The sequence below is a fragment of the Varroa destructor genome, unplaced genomic scaffold (genome assembly GCF_002443255.2).
Source record: "Varroa destructor unplaced genomic scaffold, Vdes_3.0 BEIS01000004.1, whole genome shotgun sequence".
Classification (NCBI taxonomy): domain Eukaryota; kingdom Metazoa; phylum Arthropoda; class Arachnida; order Mesostigmata; family Varroidae; genus Varroa; species Varroa destructor.
Window position 1 is genome coordinate 18,333,345 of NW_019211457.1, and position 27,297 is coordinate 18,360,641.

Genomic DNA, 27,297 nt, shown 5'->3' on the forward strand with positions numbered 1-27,297 from the left:
GCTGCACTTTTGCAGCTGTCTATCGAGAGTATTTTCCCATATTCTTAGAAATACAATGAGCTTATAGACAAATATATGAGCTAATACTGAGTTGCTATAACTATGGAACAGTATGAACAAAACGGAGCGTGGACAAAACACTCCCTATTGACTCAACATGGAATTCCTTGAAGACATTGGGCCGATAGCACTGGAGGCAAGAACAAAATGAGTCATTAACCTGATCCAGGACAGATAAATCACATGTAGCCTATAGTAGGAATAATTTACGCAATTCTTACTAGCGGAAAAACAGCCTGAAGCACACCACTGCCATAGGCCATAAATCTCGGTAATTGATTTTTAGTATTATTTCTAATTTTATTATTCTCCGCTCACACTCAATCGGCACCTAGAACGGCTCGACCTACCAACGAAGAACGTAAACAAGCCTTACAGTTTGCTTGCGTCCTGAAAAGAGGAAGTTCCCGTGTAGTCGTTATTTAAGTTTCTGGCAGCCCTTACGGAAATTCTGTTCGAGGAACTGAGATCCTTGTAATTGATATACGTTTTTTTCTTATGTAGTCATAAAGCACCTTAAGGCCACAGTGTCCCGTTAAAGCAGATATAATCCTCCGTGTAGCCATTCGAAGATGTGTATTATGTCGTGCGTAGCACCATTACTAAATAAAAAATACGATTTGTGCTAACTTTGTTAATGGTTTCAAGCTTATTGAAATATTTTTTAATGTCGCCACTTAAATGCAAGCGTGGTCACCTTCATCTACCTTTGGTGCTTAGAATTTACGTGAGAATGTTCGTCTACGGTTGGTCGTATGATCAATGTATCTTATGCCTTTTATATTAGGTCGTTCGGTCCGGAACGTGACGAACATAAATATCACATTTGACGATGACATTTCTAATAACAACGCGACACTTCATAACACTTTTTTTCATTCGAGTTGAACTTGCGCTCTGAGATCGTTCATTCGAGTATCGTTACTCGGATTCTGAGCAGACGGCTCGCAGTGAACCATGGAAAAAGGAAAATTCGAAAAGTTTACAAATATGAATTCCATTTTGAAGCTCCGGAGCCGCTGGAGACAGCTCGCCCCACAACACCTACTCACTAAAGGATCAGCTGCTACGAGCATCAATGCTTCTAGTAATCAACGCTTTATGCCACACCTAGTCGCTGCGGTCAAAATAAAAAACGAAAAAAAAAAAAGCCGAATAGGTACCGAATGAATTTAGCTATTTAAGCAGAGCCACAAAAATGCTTGTTCTCCTTTGCTTTCACACTAGAACAGTGATACATTCATGCGCCAAACGTCATTAAAAATTGATTCTCTATGGTAACCGCAGAGAGTCACCATTGGCGGATAGGATGCCTGCGAACCACAAAGTTCTGCCGACCCTAGAGTTTCGCACACTCCGAAGCGAAAGTCTAGCCGCAAAAATTTACCGTGAATCTTTGGTGACCTAATGCAGGTACTATTCACTACAGGACCGTCGATCCAAACCCATCAATTATAAAGTAGAGTTCACTATGTCGCGCGTCAGACTAAACGACGTATTACATATATTAATATACAGATATACTAATTTCCAGTTATATTGTTACAATTTGCTAAGTTCGGTATAGCTTTTTCGCTTACGGAAAATCTCGGAAGCATCGAGCTTATATAACCAATTATTACAAACTAATTTAACCTACCCAAACGTCGCTGTTTACCGCGTGTGTTTCTTTTGAAGCTCTATCCCGCGCGCAAGATTCTCTCCAAGTACTAGTGTAACTTTTGTTACGCTTTCTCTACATTTATTTGCTATACTACTATGAGCACTAAATGCGCTATGTCTTTACCAATTCAGCTTACTTCTATCGTATGTATCTGTGGATGCCCAATATGCTCTAGGTAGAATCAGCGAGTCGACTCGCGCCCCACTGGGGAAGGGGGCGCCACTGCAGGTATTAACGCGCATCGCATCCAGTTGTCATGGGAACGCAACTGCTTTGCGTATAGAACGTACTTACTCCTATGCTGTGGAAAGTTCGGCTTTCGGCGAGTTCTGTAAAAGTTCTTATATCCGCGCTGGGAAACTGTGATATTTCCAAAGCGCTTGTTGCTTCTGCTTGTTAGTAATAATGACGTTGGACTTCAGCGTGACCATGGTTTCGAGTTATGATAGCTCCCATCCGTCAGAAAACATTTCGAACAGGTTAGTCCGTAACATGATTATACAAATGTTATACTAAGCTGGTCGGTCTTCAGCTAGCTTGTGTTGTACATGTGAACACAATTAAAGTTTTGCTCACAGCTTATCTTCTATACTTCATTGAAATTGCCCGTCTTTAATTGTTGAAGCTATTAACAACAGATTTTAAAAAACGATAAGGCCATTAATCAACGTAATAATTAGTTTATTGATTTACGACCTCATGTCATATAAGAGTTCAGTGGCTTCTGTATACTTACTGCTGTTTCATTAAATAATGTATTAGCACAGGCGCTGTATTCTGGACGACCACCGGCACTTACCCTCAATCGTTCGTTGTGAGTCTCAAACAGCCAAGCTTCATTAAAAGCCTCGAATTTTTTTCATGCAACGGTACGTCTGCGAACACACGTATCCAACAGATGGATCGCATGTGGAATACACGCTGTTTCGCGGCACGTTTTCATAAAAACCATAGTCACTTCGAATAAAAGCCTGAGCATAGTTAGCTTAGGATAATGCGATACCACATACTCCCGAGGCCCCCGTTTCCGCCTATTACCTCATTATGCCCTCTACAACAGAATCGAAACATGTATGTACGATGTTCTCCATACTCCACCTAGTCTAGAATAATCAGCAATAAGTATTGCGATGTAGATATTTCGTCCAGACAGGTGTAACGAAGTTGTTACAGATGAGGAGAGTGCTATTGACACATAGGCCCAGAAGTGCCTGGGGATTCTGAAAGTCGTGCAACCCTGTTAATGTTCGCCGAGCGAACATCTATCCAGCGCGGAAGCTAACGAAGTAAAGGGCTATGCTTTCAGCTCCTAAAATCGATGCGTTTATAAAAACACTAGTGGGGGTCCGATCCATTTGTTCTAATCGTAGTCGCAGCGAATCGAGTGTAGTTATTAGCCCTTTATTGATGAAGTTCTAAAGGAAAATGCAAAAGGGACTTAGTAGTCCTATTGTCTTGTCGATGAGACCTGTTGATCATGCGGGCTACCGCGCTTGATTGCGTGACCTATGATTACCATCTGCGATCTGTTACCATCATAGATGAATAGATCGCACAGCCCTTGATTCGAACAGAACGAAAAATATATGATTGTCTATGATATGGTAGTACAAACACCATAACTAAGGCCTGATTTAGTCACTCACACAGGTTAAATGTTATGGAGACGAAACGAAACGATAGTTCGCTGACAGCAGACTCTCTAACGCGCCATTATTTGTTGTCGAAGATTTATCGATCTACTGATATAAACCGGCCAAATGTAATTCAGCCTAAGAGCAACCTTACAGGACTAAATGTATTTTAATTTATCCCAAACCTGTACATTACTAATGCACCGTAATTCTTACCATTGCAGTAAAGGAACTGAGAATTGAGGCCACTGCCGAAAGCGAGCCAAGAAACTTCGAGGAGATTACACAACAAGGTGATTTACAAGTCAACAGTCAACAAAATAGTGTTTTTTGACGCCTGAAATTCCTGCATGTATGGTCCTAACTCAGGACAAAACTTTGAAATCGAGAGAAAAAGTTAGAAACGAAATCTTAACTATTTATCAAACGAAAAATCAGCCATTTCGTGATTAACAGCCTAGTTAATTACTAAGTTATTTGATCTTCTACCCCTGCATCTTAATAATTAGCGTCGTTTAGGTTTCATCACATTTGAGAATCCAGGAACAGGCATATATGTCCATATGTCACCTCTCTCGCTTTTACCCGTTTTATGAGGATCAGGCACAATCTTCACCAAATGAATTTCCTGCAGCACAATAAACTTATAAATTATCCGTGCGGAGCGATTGAAAAAATTTCAGAATGTAAAAATATGCGTTGAACTGGAACTAAGTTAGACACGATAGAGAGCAATCTAAACGAGTTTGTTCCTTTTGAAATTTTTCGTTCACAGAGATTCCGGCTGGAAATTTACAGAAAACGACTGTTTCAGAAATTAACGGAGATTTCCAGCATCTGCGAATATTAATCCTGTCAGGACACGAGCACTTTGCATCAGTCCATGATTTGACCATCTCCTAGATAGCTGCGGTTGCTGACAACGCGGACAGACCCTGCGATTAACAACAGACTGAGTGAAAACAGACAGAAGAAAGGTCAAGTTTTGAATCAAAAGGATCTCATATTTATTTGGATTATAGAGAAAAATAGAAATGCAAAACCAACTCTAAATTCATCACTTAAAATAGACCTATTTCTAGTCTCTCAGATGTCTCGATTGATCCTTTAACGCACCCGCTGAACATTTGAAACGCTTCCTAGAATATCATAATAAATGCAATTCTACCGTTTCACAGCCTCGGTATCTGTAACTTTTTTTTTAAATGAATTTTTTTAAATTATTTTTGACTGACAATTTGGCGTAAAGGCAGTAATTTTATTTAGAATAAGAACATAAAATCTAAGTACATCATTCACTTTATTTAAACACACGCACACACATATATATATAGTTATAACATCCTACATCATGTTATTGATTGCAGTTTCTCCTTTTGTTTAGACCTTCAACGGGATTTTTAGCGCGTTCAACATTTAATCTCTGGTAAATATTAAAAGTTGTCTAGACCTTGTACAGAACGTATCTTACACGGGGTGCATCTATGTGGGGATGCGGAGTACTCTCTAGGGGCTTCATCGATTAGAAAAATATGCGAATGTGCATTTATCTTAGCGAAGCAAAATAAAGATTGTCGGCGCCTGTCACATGTTACGTGTCTAAGGTAACGCTTTTCTCATGTTAGCATTAAGTCAGTATAAGCTTTGTTTGTATGTGTGTACGGCTCCTAATAGTAATTAAAGTGCGTACCACACCCCGATAACGTTTTAATTAATACATATTACCGGGGATCATCGCAGTAGTTTGCCGAATTGAACGATCTCTGCTCGTACAAGGCTTAATCGTTTCTCCTATAAACATCGCAAGAAAGTCGAGGATTGTTATTGCTTTCGAAGGCAAAACATGTTGGCTTTGAATTCAACGATATCGTTCCCTTTGATGAATTTAAGGTATTGAAGAACCTTTCACTATATGTACTGTTCTGTGTCCTTTACATTGACCAAAATGCACACAGTTTTTTTGGTGACACACTCTGATCAGCCTCTATACAAACACAAACGTAGTCGCTACACAGCGTTTTTCAACTTAGGATACAACACTTTGGTAATTTCTTCTGTCACCTTTAATTTACTTTAGTTTGTTATATTAGTAATAATTAGAATCGTGTTATATAATATGCGACATTTCGTAGTAAAACAAAGATCATACGATGTTCGACACCACAATCGTCGTTGCCGCGCGTTGTTTCCATGACGACCAATTTCAAATGCAGTACCCGGTTGTCGAAACAATCCTAGGCAGACATGCTTTGCTCACGATGCCTTGCACAGGTTGAAACCAAGGCGGCTCCTCTCACTTTAGGCACCGTTTTGCGAGGTTTGCACGAGTTTAATGGTAGACACAGATGGACGACCTCGATTTTATCGGCGTGAGCTTTTCATATTCCCTGAGAACTTTACACAACTTTGTACGGTGTAATTAGCTGACACGAATCTCGGAAACTAAGCAACCCGCAATTAATTGACCGGTATTCTATGACGTGCCTTAATGACGAATCTAACAATTCTCGAACATTATATCTGCTGTTTATCCTTTAATATTACAAAAAAATACTTTTAAGTGAGAATCCAAAATTGGTTCACACTTCAATAGGTAACTATTAAAAATAGAAAACAAAAGATAAAGCACATAAATTACATTCATATCAACCGGCAATGGTCGAGTATTCACCGTTAATTTTTCAGTTTGGACTCGTAACTATTTTCAGTCAGCTTTTCCACCGAAACCTTAGCAGTAAACCACTACCGCTACCAAACAAAATGACTATTACTAATATTATTCTTCACGAAGTCCACTTATCTAAACGTTATCACATTGCCATTGAAACACCATTGAGAATCTACGTTTAATTATAAAAACACATAAGAATCAGCCATTTTAATCGGGTGCACGAGAAGTAGATACACAAGCAGTGTCGACAAGTCTAACATTAAAGGTTCATTGTACCGACGAGCCGTAAACGGAATAGTTTGGTCTTAATATTCAAACTCATAAATAAACAATTTATTCATAATAGTAATTGTTATTACATGTGCGAATGCCGGAAATATGACAGAAAGAACAAAATGAGATATACTTAACCAGACGTTATTATTACTGTTACTCGTTTAACGTCCGAAGCAGGCGCAACCGGGGTTCGTCGTTTTGTAAATAGCCATGTTTTAGTTTTCCATTCATCACGCAAACATTCACTTATGATTATATATATACGTAATACCCGGTGTAAACGAAGTTACATTCATCTGAATCGTCACTCTTCGACGGCGATCCTCGCAAATAAGTACGTACCATACGTCGTAGAGTGTTTTACTATATATTCTTCTTTTTGGTCTCAAAAATTTACTTTTCTTTGATCTATCGTTTCCGCTACACTCACCCAATGGCCAATTTTTACATCCGGAACAAGAAAGGTCCGACATGCTCGCGTGTCTCGTCCCTCTGCATCATTTCGTTTTCAAAGAGAAACGCAGTTTCATTTCGGATGAGGCTGGATTGATTGCGACGTTTATTGATTAAATAAAGAAACCGTCAGTATCCTAAGCCGCCTGTCGGTCTTTCTTATGTGGCCACGTTTTTCATCATTCTGTTCTTTCCCAGCAGATGTGGGAAACTCTAGATTTATTTAGACAAAACGATAACCACTCGCTACTCTAGCACTTGACCCCTATTTATTTATATCTTTATTTGCCTTGTTGGTGATGCATATTTTTGTCAATGAATTTTCGCGTCACCAATGAGTGCTATCAACGAATCAGACCTAGTGGTTCATACAAAATCAATATCTATCTATACAAATTGATAATAGGGACATTTCATTATTTCATAGTAGTATGAAATCGATGAATCCATTTGAAATATACATGCACTACCGCTTAACCATCTTCGGCACATTTTCCGGACTCATTCTAACCGAACAGAGACCTTTCTGTTGGTCGACTTTTACCAACCTCGTCGTACCCATATATATAACGAATAGACGACGGCCAATCTCTCCGTTGTTTGTTGATACACCACAGCCATGCCTCTCTCTGTTTCGCAAATGACTTTCTACAATTTGTATAATAATTTGAATAAGTCTTATGCAGTAATTTCTATAGCTGCTACGTGTTGTCGTCACTCTGAATGTTCGTTACACGGCACTGGTCGGAGCTCATTCCTATCATTATTCGGCAAAGCGTTTTGGCAGGTCAAAATCCTATAGCCATTTTTCCCTACTTTCGTTCTGTAATAAGTGTAAAGTGTGTTGATATTTAGTGTTGCCTCGACAAATGGAACGAGGCTGTGTCACCCTGATTGTTGCTTTCTTTTCGTTGATATACACACCATAGAAATGTTCTATTGCAAAGCTTCAAGCAAAACTTTGCCACGATGACCCCTTCCGATTCTCCGTATAGATTTATTATAATACACCTTTCAAATGTTATTCCTAGAGTGATAGTCGGACCTGGTATCCCAATGGCATAAATGAGCAGCCTAGAAATTACTTTTTCGGAACCCTGAATGACAATCGACGGCTGTCTTGACACATTAGTCATTACCAGATATGTCAATAAGAACCCATAATTGGCAGGGGTTTGTTTGTACGCCGCAGTCTTTCCTACTAATTGCTAAGTAGACAGCACCTGTACTAAAACTAATCTAAAAACCTACTTCAATGTTCTTCAACACAACGCAGACGATGTTATAAGATATCAAAAAACCGGCGACTTTTCTCCGCTCGTAGAATCTCGATAGCTTCCTAATTGCAATGGACATAGTTGTATCGACCAATCTCCACAATTAACGATGTGTTCTTTCAGCACTTTTGTTTGTCGACAGCAACTACGGAAAATCGCACAAAAAACTCGTAACAGATTAAATAGAGACATATCATTTTTTTGTTGTATATTTCTGTTAAGCATCAAGTCATCATGATTATTCAGACTGTCTTATTCAAAACTCTGAGTCGAAACATGCAGGCAATCTTATAAAAGGCTGAGCGCGCTACCTGTAGGCCTCGTTCAACATCGAAATGATAGTTACCGCATTTCTTCCATTACATATCGTTTTGAGGCAAATAAGTCTCTTTTATGCCAGGCACATTACATTAGCTTTCTAAAAAAATCAATGCTTGCCAACACTAGTAATAACTGGACGGATGCAATTTTTCTCGGCAAGTTTGCGAAACCATGGGTGTCTTTTTCATTCACTTTCAGTTGAATTTCAGAGTATACCCAACTTTTAATTAGCGGTTTGTTTCCGACGTCTCTGGACATCCTGAATCTAACTTACTCCCTAATAAGAATACAATACTATTCGCCAGTTAGTCGAATTTGGGTCGTAGCTATGAAAACCATAGTAAAACGGAGGACAGACAAATCATGTTTATAGTATCTTATATCATTAACCCAGAAAGATCATTAGCTGTCTCATTGAGTTGACCTCACCAGCGATAAGAGAATAATCGACTTCACAGGGAGATTTTTGTACTAGAAAATCAACGAAGTGCAATATTTTTGTTGCACGGTAGAAAACCGATTACTAAATACATTGCCAAAACTTACCCAATCCTTTGCTCTGAAATCTTCTCTGTTTCACCCTTGCCCATGGATCAGATCAAGCGGCGGTTTCATGATTCAAAATAACATTTCTCTCTTTTTATTATTTAAACCTACGAACGGTTGTCTGTTAATTGGTTTTGTGTTTGTGTTGTAGATGTCTTATTGTTGTGTTCGGCTCGACGTACACCCATTTTAGCATCTTAACGCTTTTTCCATTATACGCTCGTGTGTCCACAACATTGATTTTTCTCTGCGGTTCGTCACTAGTCGTTTCTATCTAGATAAACCAAGCTACATATACCGGTAGCGAGGGCCCTCGACCCGGCCTCCATTTATTCTTCATCTCTTTTTTTTTTTCAATTCCTGTCTTAAACTCATGGAAATAACTATTATAGTAATATAACATGCCGTGTTTAAGATGGTATCATTCATCGCGCATATATCTATATATATGCGTGTACATGCATTATAAAGAATGGTCATTAATTAGCTGAAATTAATAAGGCAAGAACTAATGAAAAAATGAGCGCTACGAGGACCAAAGGTCCAGCGAGCTCAAGGAAAATAAACACAAGAGAAGGATGTTCGCTTGAATCCGATGCGTTTCAATGCCTGCGCTTCACGGGACACAAAGCTGCATCGAACCACCAAAAGTAAATGTGCGCGTACTTTATGAGCGAACTCACTGAAGTTAAAACTCACAGGAATTAAACGAACAATATGAGAATATAGACAATTGAACATATCAACAGAGTACCAGGTTCAGCTATTTTTCATGGGCACGATAATAATATTAATAGTAATAGTACAAATAACAGGGGAGAGAAGCAGAGGCAATAAATGGCTTCATTATTTTTATTAGTATTAATAGTTTTAGCAGTATAATATAGCTTCATTTGTATGTCCTTTTTATTTGTTTGCTTCCTTAGAAAATTGTGCATCTCCTCTTGATCTTCGAACGGTTTCGCTTCTTTTCTCGGCTTTTAACCTCACGATCTTTGCGGATCTCCCGAACCAGCGTATAGAATGCCTCATCGACCCCCATACGGGTCTTGGCTGAAGTTTCGACGAATGGCACACCATAGCTCTTGGCTAGTTCACTTGCCTGTTTTACATCGACGATGCGCGAAGGCAAATCGCACTTGTTACCGACTAAAACCATTGGCACATCGTCAGCGTCCTTCACGCGTTTTATTTGTTCTCTGTAACGTCAACGAGAGCAAAAGACGACAAATGAATATTCAAATTTTTTAACCTGTAGGTGGGGATGGTGCTACTTTAGGAAGCGGACGATGATTAATACTAATTCGTATGGATTGGAAACGCGAATAAAAGCTTCGCGGCGAAAGATTACCTCATAAGCCTGTGAGATACATATGGAAATTGTCTGCGACGAATAGATCATTTCCAGGAAAATGTAGTGTGCAGTGTCTGCTTAAAGGCAGAAAATTTTCGATAACTGCTTTGGATCGTTACACAGGCAGGTAGGACTATAGCGAACCAAAAACTAGAAAAAAATAGAAAATAATGGCTCCGTGAACTTATTATTTGCCCGATATACTTTATGTGATTTCCACATATAATTTTCCCTAATTTGTTCATTCGTTCATTTAAATTTAGCACTGCCTGCTGAAACTGAATTTTCTCAAAAAACTAAATGCACCTACCACGTGCTTAAATCTATGCTCATAAAGAAAAAAAAAACTGAAAATAGAAAAACGATTGTATCATAAATCTTTAAATAAGCCGTTGCAGTATTGTATTTTTATATTCTGTATAAGTACGAAATCCACGAATTTTCGGATCGGGCGCTGTGTTCAAAGACAATATTAAAATCATAAAAAATAAAAAAAAAATCTAAAAAAATTTTAATATTGTCTTTTAGGGAGTTACACCACAAATCATTTCACTTATTTTCGTTATGGGGCTTCTATTTTCCAGGATATTACTTTCATCACACTGTTTTGTAATGTTTACTTCTACCGCACGCCTTCCAATAGAAATGAAAGGTCAATGACAAAATATATGAGAGAGAAAGAGGTCATGCCTTGGTGCAGGCAAAGATCGGGCAATGCAAAGACCCTGCATCTTCAAGTATTGGTTGACCAAACTAAGAGGTTCAGAACAAAAGTTTTGATTGATATTGTCCATCAAGCCGCATGCTTTATTTCAGATGCAGGTGGTATTACCGAGTCAGCGAAGAACTCACCATGAAAGGAATAATAATACTTGGGAAACCTCATCGAACAATATTCTTTAGCCCGAGTTCTAAAATCGTCACACAAAGACTCCTAGGGCTAATTAGAAAATATAATTGATGTTACGATTATCTGGACAGTAAAACTGAATCGTCTCTTAAAGCTATGTAAATCGTTTGGGGGATTGTTTTCGACAAACAACGTCATGAGTCTTGTGGCCGCATGCTTTTATGATGCGTCACGTGCGAAATTACACAATCACAGTGAAACACAACGTTCTATTGTGGATCAATGACTAATGATTAACATTTCGAAAGTGAGCGCCACTGAATCTATTTCGATGTAATGCCTTTAACTACTGTCCGGTTTGAATTTAAGTATTCTGTAAAGCGCAGTGGAAATTCGTTAAGCAACCAGCCCTGTGTAAACGATTGAAAAGGATTACATTTTACTGATCTATGTGCTTCTAAATATAGTACGATTTACCGGATTCATGTATGTGTAACAAGTAGATTGGGTGCAACAGTTACCTCGCATTAAAGTGTAGCAAGTCTGAAAGGGTACATTTCTATTGCCTTAAACATACGTAAATTTTGTAACGTCTTCGTTGCCTTCTTAAGTGGACAGAAGGTAACCGTTAAGACGGATATTTTTTCCATCAGTAAAATTATTATAGTTTTTTTCTACCTGGTTTCTGTTTATAAATGTCAAATTTGTCGCATAGCAGTCGCGACAAAGGCTGATAACAGAGATGATTCAATATAAACGAATAAGTCAAATAATACTGGCTGGACCTATTTACTTTTTTTTGCTATATGTCGTATCCGTGTTCTCACGCGAATGTTTTTGTGTTCACCTGTACATGGCGATATCCTCGAAGGACTTGGCATTATTGACAGCAAACACGAGGAGGAAGCCCTCCCCAGTTCGCATATACTGATCCCTCATTGCTGAGTATTCCTCTTGACCAGCCGTGTCAAGGATGTCCAGCAGACACGTCTCGCCATCGATGACCACCTGCTTGCGGTACGAATCCTCTGCAAAGCACAATCAACACAAACAACAACAGCGACAGCAGCAATCGTGTCCACGAAAACAACAAGAACGTTAGTGCAAACCGATGACAACAACAGCGCTCGTAGTCTCCACATGTTAATTGCCCGCCCACTCAAACACATCTCCACATAATACCACAACGAACATATGCTAGTCAACGTCAAATGCCACATGGCCTATGTCTGCCTCCTATATTATCATCGACCCACGCAGATACCACTGTCGCTGCAGAATACATCACTTCTGAATCCATGTCTAGAAAAGAATCGCTACAAAACTGCGAAAGCCGGTAAGCAGCTAACAGCTACAGTGAGTACCACCTAGGTCTTTTCCAGCGAAAAGACCGTGGTAGCAAGATAAACAGTGGGTGTATATGTGTATAAAAATATATGAATTTGTAATGCTTACAAAGCCTCCTCCACAAAGGTAACGCCCAGAGCAACTACAAAGGCCCGAGAACAGGAACACTTATGTCTATTGCAAAGCTCACACGCATGGCCGGTTCATATTATGTAACCCTGTTCGGGCAACTCTCATGGGTCTCTAGTTGCTACTGGCTTTTGCAGCATCCCCGTTAGCATTTTGCTTAAAGATGGCTAGTATCAGTTATATCAGCTAGGGACGCTATATATATACTCTTTTGGTGAGAGGCGAATAAAGCACTTAGAAGACGTTTGGGTGGCTAGAGTGGAACAATAGTGTTATTGTACAAATGGCAATAAACAACTGCTAGATAAGTGTAAACGCAATTGAATAGTTCAGAGTTTGATTATGAACGGGCTAAACATGCTAAATTTATTAATTAGTTTCATTGATATAGTATACAATGTAAAAACTGATAACAAACTGTTCTATTGTTACAGCCGCTTCGGGAGACACTCACCGATAGTTGGGTCATACTCATCGACGAAACTGAAATGATTCACAAGCGCACGCGGAAAATAATGTTTGATTTAGTTTCATATGCCATATAATTAAACTTTATGGTTTAAGTAGAAAGGTAAGGTTTTGTCTCAAATCTCAAATATTCTTACATAGACTCGGTTTCTAATATCGGGGTCACTTCCAGAAAAGTGCATGCAGTTTTGTAGGAGAACATACCTAAATGCGGCGTCAGACATTCCCCATATAATGCTAACCACTATTACTAGTATTATTATATTCTATCTATCACTATTACTATTTTTTAAACTAATGAAGAGCAGAAGGATAAACACTTGATGAAATTTAACATATTGTAGCGTTCACAAAGTATTCAAATTGAGTTAACCGAATTATTATATAAAGACCCACATCACACTGCAATATAGCGTGAAAAGGAGCCACATTGTCGAAATACGTTTAATGAGCTGATTCTGTCAAAGCACTTTATACCGTAATCATTATCATTGATTATACCCAATCTTGGAACAAGCTCATTCCCAGAAACGCATGTGTCGTCCAACTTGACCCCTCTGCTAATCCTATATCGTGAACGCAATATGGTCACTTAGTAGCTGGCAGCAACTTTAAGGCTGTACGATGTGAATTCGCCTTTGTAAAGGTCTCTGTCGATAGCTTCCCTTTTACCAGGGCGACCCAACACTAAAAACGACTTAGCTGCCGCAGAAATGAATTAGTCCTAACGCAGGGGCGGACCCAGAGGTACCTGCTGCTAATATTGCTTCCGTCACTGCATAAAGTAAAGCAGCAACAGTTCCAGGAATAGCTGGGGTCTAATTCTAAATCGCTGCATAATTCCAATAGCAGAATCTTTTCGATATAAATCTTAAAACCCCTAAGCGCGGCTAATCAATTAGCATCAACTGAGAAATAACTTACAAGAGCAGACGTTGCTACAATAGCAACCACACTATTATGACTAAACGGCATTATGGCATAAATTGACGACGGACCAATGCTCGATGGACGGAGTGACGTAAGATTATTGCGATCGAAATGGGTGAACGAACTTCGTGCATACGCCGCCGGAAAAAGAGAAAGGTTTGAGTGTAGAGCCGCTTGAATTTAGGCGGTTTAGTCGATTTAAAACAGATCCAGAGATGCCAAGTATGACGCAAACATAGCAAAGAATACGCGATAAGTTGTAAGTCGACGTAGCTGGTTTTTGGAGGAAGATCACTACTACCTGTGGGCGGCGAATGTTATGATCTAGTAAATTACTGTCTACTACATTTAGAGACAAGGAGGATTAAAATGCAAGATACAAATTCCCTATAGAAACCACAGGAACCATTGAGCTGAAACGGTGGAGAAGAAGAGCGACAACTTACTGATTTTGGATGAGCTGAATCGTGAGAGCACTTTTGCCGACGCCACCGGCTGGAACGAGAAATACAATCAATAAAGAAAAATAAATGACAAAATATACCAACATTAGTCAAGTTCTGACTCAACATTGCAGTAATGCGACAGTAATAATTATTATGGTGTAGTTATTGCCAATAGAATTATTTCCATGCTTCTACGAAACGATCATCAATCATGAATAAGTTTTAACTAGGGTTTACTACATAATTACGGTTATACATAGAGTTGGAGTAGTTATAGTGTTTCAAAAAGAATAATTATACCGTTGCTATATTTGCCCACTCAGGCACAAAGGATAAACACTGGCCTCTTAAGCAATCAAATGCTACGTTTATGACAAATTACTACATACGCACACGCCCATGCAGACGTACATACGCGGGTAGATAAACACACACGCACATACATACGCGCCCAGGTACATAATGAAACTGCATATCATTTCGAATAAAGAACAATTCCATAGAAAAGTATGTATATTTTCTACTTCGTCCTTAGTCCAACGTTATATTAAACTCGTAAGGTATGATCTGATTTAGTGGATGGGATCGAGCGGTCCCGCCGTAAAGCAACGCTACCTCTTATTTCTAACAACACAACTGAATCGCATCAGTTAAACATAAATTTCCGACGAATAAATAGCATTCAATGCAAATCCAAGCTCTTCTCATTTTTTACCGTCACAATACGCATCATTTCACAGTTCATTGGTGTCCCACCTTTTTGCATCCATGCGTAATATCGCAATAGCAAAACATTTCTCCTTTACTGTAGTATATTTCTGCAAAGAACTGAAGTGGCAGCTCTTCTCTGATCTCGTCTCCTTTATGCAATAGAAATGTCGAGTTAATTCGAGTCATTTTTATGACACTTACTTCTATAACCACGGCCTAGCTAACACTAACGAATTATGCTACGTTAACGCCTATCACCTCCTTCGCTTCGATAGATATGTTGCTTCTAGTTGAAACGATCCTACGAATTACATTCATCCATTAGCCCGTTCAATAATTATTGGTTAGATGGACTTTCGAAATGGCAGCATGTGATAGCAAAGTGTCATGTGTTGCACCGGAAATTTGGCGGAACATATCGTTTCGGTATTTGTTAACCCCATATGGAACAAAATAATCTGTAAACTTCCTAAAACAATTAACATAGAACTGATTTTACGCTGTTCAATAGGCCACTAACATGTCACATTTTCAGGACGACATTTGAATGGAAACCAGGTGAAGTAGCATGATGAGTAACAGCAGAAGAAGATAATAATAATAAGAATAGCAAAAAAACAGAGTGCATTTTAACGCTCAATTCAATATTTCTATACATGCATTCACCAATAGCATCTCTATGTCGTTATTGGAAGGTAACTCTTTCGCTCGTCTACATCTAAGCTTTATATATTATTACGACAACAAATGGGCGAATTGAAGAAAGCTATGATAGCGCCGCCATACAACCCACCTGGATTTATTCACCTTTTCTTCGAAAATATGCAAATTACCATTTAGTTAGATTCGTTTAGGACCGTTGTTAACTAATCTGTTTGCCCAAAAAACAGATTCACCGCGCAATTACAAGATGAGACATGTAGAAAAGTAGTGCCCGTATAGCCTCAAAGGCTTTTATCACAAAAGCACTAAAATGTAAAACGCTATTTAACCTTTTGACCGAAACACATACAAAGCATAGCGTCTCATAAAAAGCGATGGATATTCTCGCTGAGCAGTGCTTCCTGTGCAAACAGCGAATATTTGATTATATGCTTTTTTCCATTTGTGTGGGTATCAGCTGTTATCCGTCCACCGTTGACCACCGGAAGATCATAGAGAAGGAGCAATCCCCCAGTTTGTCCCGTTAGAGACCCCTCAGATAAAGGTAAGGGGTCACATGAAGTTGTCCCCTGTCACTATTTTTGCGTCATCATGACGTCTACATGGACGCACGACGACTACGCTTCTCGCCTACTAAGAAAATGTCTGGAAGAGGAGGTCAAAATCTTATACTAACCATCATCATAGCCGTTCTCATGCGCGGGCAGCACGTCGACCCTGAACCGTTGTTCGCGTTTATATGACTATTATATATATGTTTCAATAATTATCGTATAATTATTATGTTATAATCTAAGTAGCAATAATATGTGACAATGAGACGGGAGGGAGGAAAACTCAGTTTGATTTAGTCAGGTACACTTCCAAGAACATATACCCACTACGTTGTATTGCTTCTAGTGCGTTCCAGCAAGTATATATACGTAGACGCGTTTTGTGTCAATTATGCAAAATTAGATGATAGTATTATTAGTGGTACTATCGAGTCTGCGTTTTTAACAGTCTTGTGAAGATTTCGACCCAACAGACAAAGTCCACAACCTGGAAGTGTGCTTCAAGACACTTTTCTAGTAGAATGATTCGTCATTGCGAACCGTAGATAGAATATAATGGTACGCAAGCATCTGTCTGTAGTGATAATTGTCACAGCGTTTTTCTTGCCCTGCTTAACATTCTCGAGAATTGTCTGGTAGATGTCCTTGACCGTATACACAAATCGGATTCATCTATATATAGCCATCTTTGATAATTTCAGAGTATTTTACAGGGAATTTTATTCAGGGCAACAAAACATAACTAGAGTTTCCCGCTAGTCCATCAAGTAGCCGTAACACGCTGCTTTTTTGGTTAGAATTAATTTTTGCCGACTATGTTTAATAGCCTATTCGTCTCTTAATCGGCTTAATGCATGGGTATCGTCGAGTCTTCATTTACGATGTATGTATGTCCTAGCATTTTTTGCTCTGCAGCACTTCGGCTTCTTTGATATTTCCTTTTTACCAGTGTGATTCTAAGAAATCGTCTCCCTTCCGTGAATATCCGTTCCATTTGAATGAGTCTTTTATAGCCATATTTTGTTCGGTACCCGTAACACTACTGCGGGAAGACAGTGCACAATATGTGAAGTGGAAAAATGAACACATACTTGTTACATTGCAGGACCCAAAATAAGGTAAAGCCTGCTTTCTTGAAGTTAACGCTATATTTGGTCTTAGGGCTGGGTCACTAGACAACAACACCACAATACGCGCAGCAGCAACGGTTATGTTATCTACGAACCAACATACTGCTACAGTTAGTGACTCAACATAATGATCCATAACAATCGATGCTCGCCTGAAACTGACTAAAATGACTACTCCTACTCAGTAAACTAGAAATCATATTTTCTACGGGAACTCCATTCATGATCGCATACTATCAGTGATCTCCTTTCTTTGATATTTAAAAAGGGCTTTCCGAAAAGAATGTCTGTAGCGCGTGCTGTCGCTTGCTAATGCCTTTTGAATGCACGAGCAAAATATATAGAAAAAAATAAGGCTGAACAGTTACCGCGCAGGTGATACCGATACGCTCTATTAAACAGTGGCATTCTAAAACTAGCAATCTCTAAGAGATGATTACATTTCAACTATGCCGATGTCGTTCAGGTCGCGACATAACACAATTACCACGAACAACAAAGTGATATTAATTTTGGCCAGCAAGATTTGAGTTCAGGCAGAGGGATAGAAAAAAAAAAACAATTAACGCCTGCAACTAAGGTTTGGCCCAAAGAAAACTTCAAAGTTTGGATTTTAACACCAGTTTATAAGACAGTAGAAAAAATTATCCTTTTCTCAGAATAGTGAGTATTTAGCGAAGTTTTTAGGATTAAATATACCCACATGTCGAAGTCGCATCGTAAATTGATTTACATTATAATCGTGATGCACACTACCGAGCAAGGACATTAAAATTTCGGTAGGTAGACATTGTACAATACCGACCCTTCTGAGCCAATATCGACTCTTTCATCCTACAGACGAAAACGTTTGATACGATTTAAGGTAGTTTAAAGCCGTATGGTAAACTAAATTTTGTTTTTGCTTTAGCTTTTCTTCTCCCTTATTTAAACAACAATTTAAAAATTACATATATATATATATGTGTGTGTGTCTGCAGGCGCCGTTGCAGCCCATGCAAATTGATAGTCGAACTGAATAGTTCTTTTTCTTCCATAAAACCCCGAGAAAACACGACACAAATCGAGCAGTTCATCAGACCAGCAAAATACACAACAACTAATAATAAACTAACCCAACTTGGCTCATATAGATAAATATTGCTCCATTTGAAGTAAAACTTGAGCCTTTATATTTATAAATCTGTAGACAATGACCTAATGTACGAGCGTATGACGAAAAGAGTTTTTAGCCTTGAAGAAAGGAATAAGCCCCTGACACAACGGCAGTATTTCTCTCTATTCCTCCACATGGGTTTATAATGACCGTTAAATCATAGGCACAGCATCACACTGCATCGATAAATCCATGCTTTTAAGGTGTCTTCAAATTAGCTCTTGAATTTTCAGATCACGCAATGACTTGCACACATCTGACGGCTCCCGACGTTCCTCAGAGAGTACAGATTTACACCTACAGCGCGGCTGCGACTCCAGTTTACCATTCTTTGCATACAAAGCTCGACACACAATAGAACGCACGAAAGCTCAGTTTTCACGAGAAAAATGCTATGTAAATATGCAGCGTTCAATACCTATTCTTGTAAATAGATATTCCTTTAAGTCCTTTAAGACACACCTGAAATTGTGTTGCCTTAGCCTGCTAATGCACTGGAAATGTATTTCGAAAAATATTATCCAAATCTAAAATCAAAACTGAACAGCTTAGCAACGATAAACAAAATACTATGAAAGCTCAAAAAATAAGCGGGAAATATGCCATCTGCACATGACGTTCTCGATTCTAAGAAGTATTTGCAAAAGATCAACAACTCTTTACTACTATTATAAATTTCGATAACCTATGACGAGCCTGGTACGAACCTTCGACATTATTTCAACACTTGTTTACTCCTTTATTCAAGCCAGGCTCTTAATTTAGACAAATCGGCTCAAACTGTGCGCCATGGTACTTTTACATAATTCAGGGCAGGTCTTTTTTTGACGTCATTTTGGATGTCTCATATTGTGGTTTTCATTGAATTTAGAAAGCCGCCAGTTTTAAAAAAATACCTAAAAAAAAACAGCTAAATTTTAAAGACTGCTGCGAGTGTCGAATAGTTTAAAGCGTGTAACCACCAAGAGCTTTGATATATTACGTTGAAAGAAAATAGCCAATTCGACGTTTGAAAACTGTATTACTATCATATTACACATTTCATGGACCCATTTTTATTTCGAACTAGTTCACGTCCGCATTTTGAAATTTTGTTCAGAAATTTGCAGTCGGCAAGCTTGTAATGTGTAATTTTCGGATTATTGATCATTCATCATTTTTATTAATTGGAAATTTCTTGGTTGATTTGACGGCACAGTCCACCGCCACAAAGCTTTAACGATAGCCTGATCATTCCCTTTTTCGCTAGCCGATGTCGCGTTTGAGTTTGTTTCGTGATAGAGCGTCCCTATTAGCCTATAATTAGATGATTCGATAAGGGCCCTGTTGAACCCCGTTTCACCATCATCTTGATTTAGCAATGATATTCTTTGATGGATAAGCTGTTACCGGTGCCCGACCGCAGGAGGTTAACAGTTTTTCAATTCTTCTTTCGTGTTTCTAGCACAAAAATGTCTGAGTAGCTTTTCAAGGTTTCTGTGCAAGCCAACTAGTTACTTATACAAACGTTCCATAAGACCAATGTCTTCCAAATTACGAAAACTCGGAAAACAAGTAAATCTCAGGTGAGATAACCCATAATTTGACGCTCCCCTACATCCTCAACGTTTACGGCAAATAGTCTTGCTACTACTATTCACTGGTCCAGTCGGCCTTTTCTTTTTTTGTTCACTGTCATTTCTTTTGATTGTCTCCGTATCTTCGTTTTGTCTGCATTCCCCTATGAGGTGTGTCGTGAAAGCCTGCAGAAACAACTTGAAGGCCTTAGTCTTTAATAGGCTCACGACCATCAACGAAAACACAACAAAAACGGTCGCCAACAGCTCTGTCGATAATACATGACTGCCAGTGGTTTAATTGGAGTGCCTCTACACGAGAACTACTGCGGTTAGGTTTCCATGCTTGCTATGATTGTTGCATATTTCTTCCTTTGGCGCTTAGTGTTCTCAGAGAGGGTCTATTAAGCGCAATTAATAGCATATTTAGCAATGGTCCAGTTTGCTAATTATGCAGTGCGACACATGTGTTACCGTCAAAAGTTTTCGTCGGGGGACAGTGGCTAATTTCTGTCCGCTAAATTCTGTCTTAACGTGGAAAAAGAAAGAAGATTATCTCCAATGCTTTGATCGATTGCTTGAAATGCTTTACAAAAAATGAATCGATAACATAAAACAAACTATAAATACATACTATAAATATAAAAGTTAACATTTTCCGTAAAGTACAATCATAACAGTAATATTAAGATAGCAATAACCGTAACATAAGCTGCCACAACCGACTGTTGATAACAGTAACAATGAATCTATCTACCGATGCAATCGTACAGAAGGATATCCCAATACATATATACACATAGTTAGTAACCACGCTGTCGAGTCACGTCGTCTCGTCTTCATTGCTTCTTCTCATCTTCGTCGCCGCCCCAGATTGGCGCTGCTGTTGTTACTGCTGCTGCCGCCGCTGCAATTACTTGGAGAGTTCATCACTCCAATATTTCAGAAGCACTGCTGTCATCAGCAGCAGCTGCGGCAACTGGTGGTAGGTAATTGCAGTACGAACCTCAAGTTTCGCAACGATAATTAAGCCTCTGCTAGAGCAAATGCTGGTGCTACGTTATCGAGGTGCGAATAGCGACGCGACTGCGTCCAACGCTTCCATCGGTGACCAGCCAATAATGTGAATAATAGTAACTCAACTTCTCTATGAGCTTGCCACTGCTGTCTACAATTGCTGTGGCTGTTCCTCCTCTCTCAATAAAAATTAACAGCAGTTAGCGTTTCCCCTTTTGCTTTTTCTCTTTGGAAAACAACGGCAACAGCAGCAATGGAGCAATGGCTATTGCAGTAGCTATCGCTTTTGCCGCTGCCGGCGGACACAAACCGCCGTGAAGTTCCTAGCCATCGTCATCATCACGAGCATTATAACTCTGTAGGGAGTAAATGAAAGGGACACTGGCTCACCGCTAGGATCACCAGAACCGTCGCATATCCACACTACGATCAACCGCGGCGATGCTGTAGCTGCTGGTGACGGCGACGCCGTCAGCGGATCTACGGTGGCGATTGCCACGGGCATTCTTCGGACGAACTCTTGTTGCGCTGTGTCGTCGCCGTCGTTATTGTTGCCACCTCTTTTGCTGCTGACACTCGTCACAGCAACAGCAACTATCAACGGTAATCGACGACAGCAGCATTAATGGCCAGAACAGCACAGAACCAGCCACTGTATCTATGTTGTGTCGTATCCTAGCAGTCTGTCGTATGGTGTTATCACAGCAACGGCAGCCAAGTCAATATATAGTAACAGAAACATATTGGCAACAACAACAACAACAACTAGCAAGAACGCTGTCAAGTACTATGCAAACAATAATAGAGGAAGTCAGTTGGCCAACGAGCAAATGAGCCAGAAAAGCAGCGTATCAGAAACGCATCGAAACAGGCTACTAACAAACGTCCTCCACTACTCTTGCGAGAACGAACATTAGCGCCGGCGTACGATAGAGCGCAGGGTAATCTGGAGAGAGCATCTCGCCCTCCAACCTTCGCAGCTAGTACCGTTTTGATACACAGACAGATAAATATTGAACTTCAACCAACCGCACATGCTGCAATGACAGTAGAGATGATAGCTGCGAATTCTAGTGCCGTTGAGGTCGCTGTGTTGCGATCGCTATTATGATCGTTGTGATTACTATAATTATTACAGACATTGGAAAACGATAATATCAATTGCAGTCTATAACAGAGAAAGATGCCATGATAAGCATAGCAAAAGTATAGCATTCTTTTTTCTACTCATGGAAAGCTGAATATTAAAACAATGAAGTCATCCCTATAGTAGAATCAGACTTGAGAGAAGAACCAACAATGTATACCGTATATCAGCGTTTAAATCTGCTCCAGTTGTACGCTAGTAAAGGAAGCGTTATTTAGAGTGCAATATAGATTCTGCGCGCTACTTCGACACCTCATATCTAGGTTCCTATAGAATACGATTTAGCTGATGAATGGTTTTTGATATAACAGTTACTTTCGAAAACTGTCGAATATTAATCATCAGATAAACGCATATTTCCACTGCAAAAATAGCCACCGCAGTATATTTGTATCCACAATTTCCTTGATACTAACAGTTAAGAGACTACTTGCATCTCCTAAAATGAAAGAACATCAAGACTTTGTCATTTACTGCTGCATCAACTACACTGGAAAAATCCGCGCCAGTATATCTACCCAATTATCACTAATTCCAGTAAACACCTTCTACTCTTTGTGCTGATCTCAATTACGGAGCTATCGACAGGACCTCGAATTAGGGCCCAGATGCACGCATTGTTTGCACAGTAAAAATACCTGTAAAAATCAGTACTTGCATCCAAGAAGAGTGAAGCTATGGTCAGTTGAAATGATATTAAGGCATACCGACTACAATACGTGCTGTTTTAATTAGGTACCACTACTACTAGTCCCGACAGCGTTCTTTCATTTTACGTATTATTTACTTGTAGCTTTGGTCAGTATTACTCAATTCATATACGTAGTTTTTAACCAGCCTTTTCAAACTAGAAGACGATATCATACCTCTATAACCAGCTCCTGAATGATTCCATCCTTACTCGACGAAAATTTCTAGTTCGTCTCCTTTGAAGCGCTGTGCCACAAAAGCTAAAATCTTCAATTCAATATAAATGTTTCTAATTTTACGTCTGCTACTGCCAATAAGCATTCCTCTAGACGCGGCTTTTGATACTTGACACAATCAGTAACGATGGGCCCATCAAGCAAAATCGCCACCGTCAGCACGACTACACGTAATACAGGTTATTACTGATTATACTGATCACTAGCTTGTTTAATTAGCTACAGCATAGTTAGTTGAGTAGTGAATTAAGTAGCGGCGGTGTGTCTTGACTTAAAGTGTATAAACGCTAAACAGAAAAGACTACAGTTAAACACGCAGATGTTCCCCCCGCACCCACGGAGAAGTCGCATCGACAGCTAAGCTAAACAACAAAGAAGATCCAGTAGCAACAGCCTGTGTGGGTGCGCTCAATGAACATGGCAGGGCGTATGTCCACGGTCGCGATTGTCCATGTCGTCGCCACCGTCATTACGGCTGGCGACATCGCCACAGCTGTGGCTGCGGAAACCGCTCGCGCTTGTGTCCGTCCCTGTACAGTTGTGGTGATGTTGTTGTTGTCTGCTCGGCTTCGCAGGGCAGCGAAACTTAGCGTCGCTATCGCTGGAGGCGACCAGTACTTCTACAACATAGATCGCTAATAGAAGACTCCTGCTAGCAGAGGCAGCACTTCGAATCCCCATTGCGAAAAATATCAGTACGACATCGCTTTGAAACGAAAGATGAGGGACTGCTAGACGTACCGCGAAAGAGAACATGAGCAACTGCATTTAGGAAACACGATTAAAACATAACATATACGCTTCACTAAAAATGTCTATCACATGAAGTAGATATGTATGGTCTGAAAATTCGATAAGACGCTTACCACTGAGAATCATCTTTATCGTTATTATTATATGTAACAACGAAACAAAGACCATGGGGAGCATGAATCAAGTTGAGAGGGAAGATCCATCGATAAATAAGACGAGAGTCGCCAACATGAAGCAAATTTGCTCAGCAGCGTAATGTATTAAGTCCGATTAGAATTTGTATTTGCACAAAATCTGATTAGAACATGGGCAACGCCTGTGTCGTAATGCTGGCCTTCTTGGCGTCGCCATTGTTGAAGCGCGGATAGGTTAGGGCGCCAAGTGATAATCAATCGGTCCCATTCTACTCAGGGGGCTATGCAACGCTTCTTGCCGACGTGAACGAAAGTTTTTCCAAAGGCTTTAATAATTCAATACAGTTCACTCAGTACCATTACTTCGGCTTGAATCTTTTTTGCTTTAAATGTTAAGAATAAATTAGCTTAGAGACAAGTAGGCAAAATCTACATCAAAAGAGGTGCTCCTGAAGTGGGTCTTTTTCAAGAGACAACCCGCCTAAATATACGCTGAAATATAATCTATGTAATAAGAGCAATTGACATATTTTCAAAGTAAAAAAGACAACTAGCTGTAGAACGAAGCGGATCCCTTGAGAAACCCTCGAAAAATGTTAATATACACTTGCCAGCCTAGACTAACGATACAACATATAACTATAATGCTTATTATAATTGTACATTATAAATACTTTTTTATTCCTGTTTCACGTGATTAACTATAAACATACAGTTGGATCTATGGCGCTAGGATTTACATCACGGACTCGGAAAACTTACCGCCGACCACAACAAGCTTATATTCCGTCATTATCTCTTCCAAGGCTGTGCAGCCTCCACGTCTGTAATGCTGATGATCTGTTACAGTAGAAGAGTTATTTTTTTTTTTATATTGCTTCTGTTTGAGGTGCCAGGCTTAGAAATCCAAGCACCGAGACCAATTCAGGCAGGCACAACACACTAAACACTTAGGCCAGGTTGGGTTGGTTTATTTATGCGATACCGGGTACCTTTCGGAGGGAGGAAACCGTTTTAGTGAGCGTCCTAAGCAACGTTTTCTCAGTTCGGGAGGTGAGGTGCCCCACTCACGCACGTAGTAATAACAGAAACGGATTCATAAAGAGACAGATCGCTACACAGACAATCGCAGCCACTAACTATTCTCTTTATTCAGAATATTCTTGTCGTTTCTACAATCTCATTTTCCGTTCCGTTGATATGATTGTTGTTGTTGTTGTTTTTATTATTGCTGCTTTAACAGCAGCTGTCACTGTAATTTCTGTTAATAAACAAACACGCTCTTTTTCTTTTTCTTAACTTCTTCAACGGCGTCAGATCAGATTCGACTTTATCAAACTCACTATAATTATACGAGGGAATAGCAAAAAAGCAACGTGGGCAAATGAAACAACACAGAAGTAGCAAATGCAATTGGTGACGGGTCAGCAACCGAGCGGCGTCACTGTCTCTGCAATAGGACCATCTACAGGTGCACACCGGCTGGACACAGCCGTTACTGAGACGTGGATGCTAAAAACCTCCAGAGATGCTATGGAAGGGCAAATCCAAGACCACTCTAATATTAGAGTAAGGACGATTTGAAAAGTCGAATAAAATGAAATCTTTTCTTATCTCCAAAAGTCGCCAGCTAGCAGTAACACAAGTGAGCTGTAACTTATAGTATCGTTGATACCGTTATACTTTCTTTTGCTGTTGTTGAGATTCACTGATCGCATCGGGGTTACAGCGATCGACGCTTCTTCGTATGCTGAGCTTTCTTGAATCTCGAAGAGATTACTGCTTGCACTGGCTACCAGCAAGAGTCACCGAGGCCCACAGACACACAGTCTACTTCAACTCCAATAACCGAGAATACGGCGGCTAGTCGTCAACGGCACTACGGAAAGACGAAATTGCGAGCACTGCTCCTATGAATGACTAACTGGCTGCTTGGCTAGCCCAAAAATTGATGTGTCTACCGCTATCCGTTGTTACCTTGGCTGTTAACTATCACATCCACCTAAACTTCAGTAGCGAACACCACACACAAGAAGCAACAACTTGCAAACTCAACTCTCTCTTCGGCCGACAAACTTCACAGAAAGAGAAACGGCTGACGAAGAACGAACTCACGCAAGCAAACTCCTTTTCACCTAATCCACACACGCACATGCACACACACACACACACATACATACACACACACATACACACAAGGAGTTATGAACAAACTGCCCTTTCCTTTTTCTGTTGGTGCCGAAAAGCGCAGCCGCCGCAAGGCAACGCTGGTAACTTCTGTTTCTCACCGTGCGAATACAGCCGGACGGTCACGGTACCGTTGGTAATGTAACGTTTGATTCTGTCGATGGTTTGCTTGTTCCTGTTGTTGTTGTTATTGATTTGTCGCTTCTTATTCGCGATGGGGTTCTTTATGTTCGGGGGATGTTCGCTCCGCTTCTTCAGCCCGTCTACTGGGCGGTATATCCCGCTATCTCTACTGCAATAGCCCCTTGTTGCGATGATGCCGATGATTACAACCCCGCTGCTGTTGTTACTCGATGAGAATGGCTAACCAACTACCACGCTACACAGCACTCAGCAGTAGCAACTCACCGCGATTCGAGTTACTCGGTCGAACGCTCGGTTCCTGCCTTGTCTGCTAGCTTACCACTGTTTGTCTGTCCGTCCGTCCGGCTGACTGACTGGATGGATGGCGCTTGTTTACTCGTTCGTTCCTCGCTCGCTGCGGGTGCCGTCCCCTTGTTCAGTAGCAACTTACCAATCGTCCAACAGCCACAACGGCACAATCATCAGCATCAGCAAAATACACAGACATAGACAGACGTAAACTGCGTACAAGCTAGCGAAATAACGGCGAGTTGGGGAGGCGGCAGAAGGGGAAGCATCAGCCTCGAGCCGACAATCGTCAATCTGCCATTAATGATGTCGGCAGCAGTAGCAACGACGACGGTGATGCTACTCGCACCTTCTCGACGGATTGTGGCTGTGCTAGCGGGGCTAGGTGCCGACTTCTGCGGGGCGATTGATTCCAATCGTACGACCACGGCGACTGCTATTGATAAAGACGGCGGAGAAGTCCGATTCAGCGGCTGCGCCCGTCGCAGCAGTGAGGGTAAATGTTC

At 40.2% G+C, this 27,297-nt stretch overlaps 2 protein-coding genes across 6 annotated transcripts; one reads left to right on the top strand and one right to left on the bottom strand.

The window, feature by feature from the left end:
* Positions 1-1,948: 1,948 nt before the first annotated feature.
* On the top strand, positions 1,949-9,885 carry LOC111248588 (intraflagellar transport protein 25 homolog). Of its 2 annotated transcripts, none has more exons than XM_086987978.1 (4): positions 1,949-2,202; positions 2,491-2,592; positions 3,582-3,650; positions 4,133-9,885. In XM_086987978.1, exons 1-4 carry the CDS (start codon positions 2,166-2,168, stop codon positions 4,258-4,260), a joined length of 336 nt encoding a protein of 111 aa, XP_086844104.1. In that variant the 5' UTR covers positions 1,949-2,165; the 3' UTR covers positions 4,261-9,885. The 2 variants fall into 2 exon arrangements, with proteins under 2 accessions (XP_086844104.1, XP_022656885.1); XM_022801150.2 differs by having other exon boundaries at positions 1,953-2,202; positions 2,486-2,592.
* Ras85D (GTPase ras-like protein 1) lies at positions 9,723-27,246 on the bottom strand. Of its 4 annotated transcripts, none has more exons than XM_022801148.2 (5): positions 24,935-27,246; positions 14,426-14,474; positions 13,036-13,064; positions 11,953-12,133; positions 9,723-10,100 (listed from the first exon to the last, which is right to left on the bottom strand). In XM_022801148.2, exons 1-5 carry the CDS (start codon positions 24,963-24,965, stop codon positions 9,824-9,826), a joined length of 567 nt encoding a protein of 188 aa, XP_022656883.1. In that variant the 5' UTR covers positions 24,966-27,246; the 3' UTR covers positions 9,723-9,823. The 4 variants fall into 4 exon arrangements, with proteins under 4 accessions (XP_022656883.1, XP_086844084.1, XP_086844083.1 ...); XM_086987958.1 differs by lacking the exon at positions 24,935-27,246 and adding an exon at positions 22,242-22,263; XM_086987957.1 differs by lacking the exon at positions 24,935-27,246 and adding an exon at positions 21,603-22,068.
* Between the last annotated feature and the right edge of the window lie 51 nt (positions 27,247-27,297).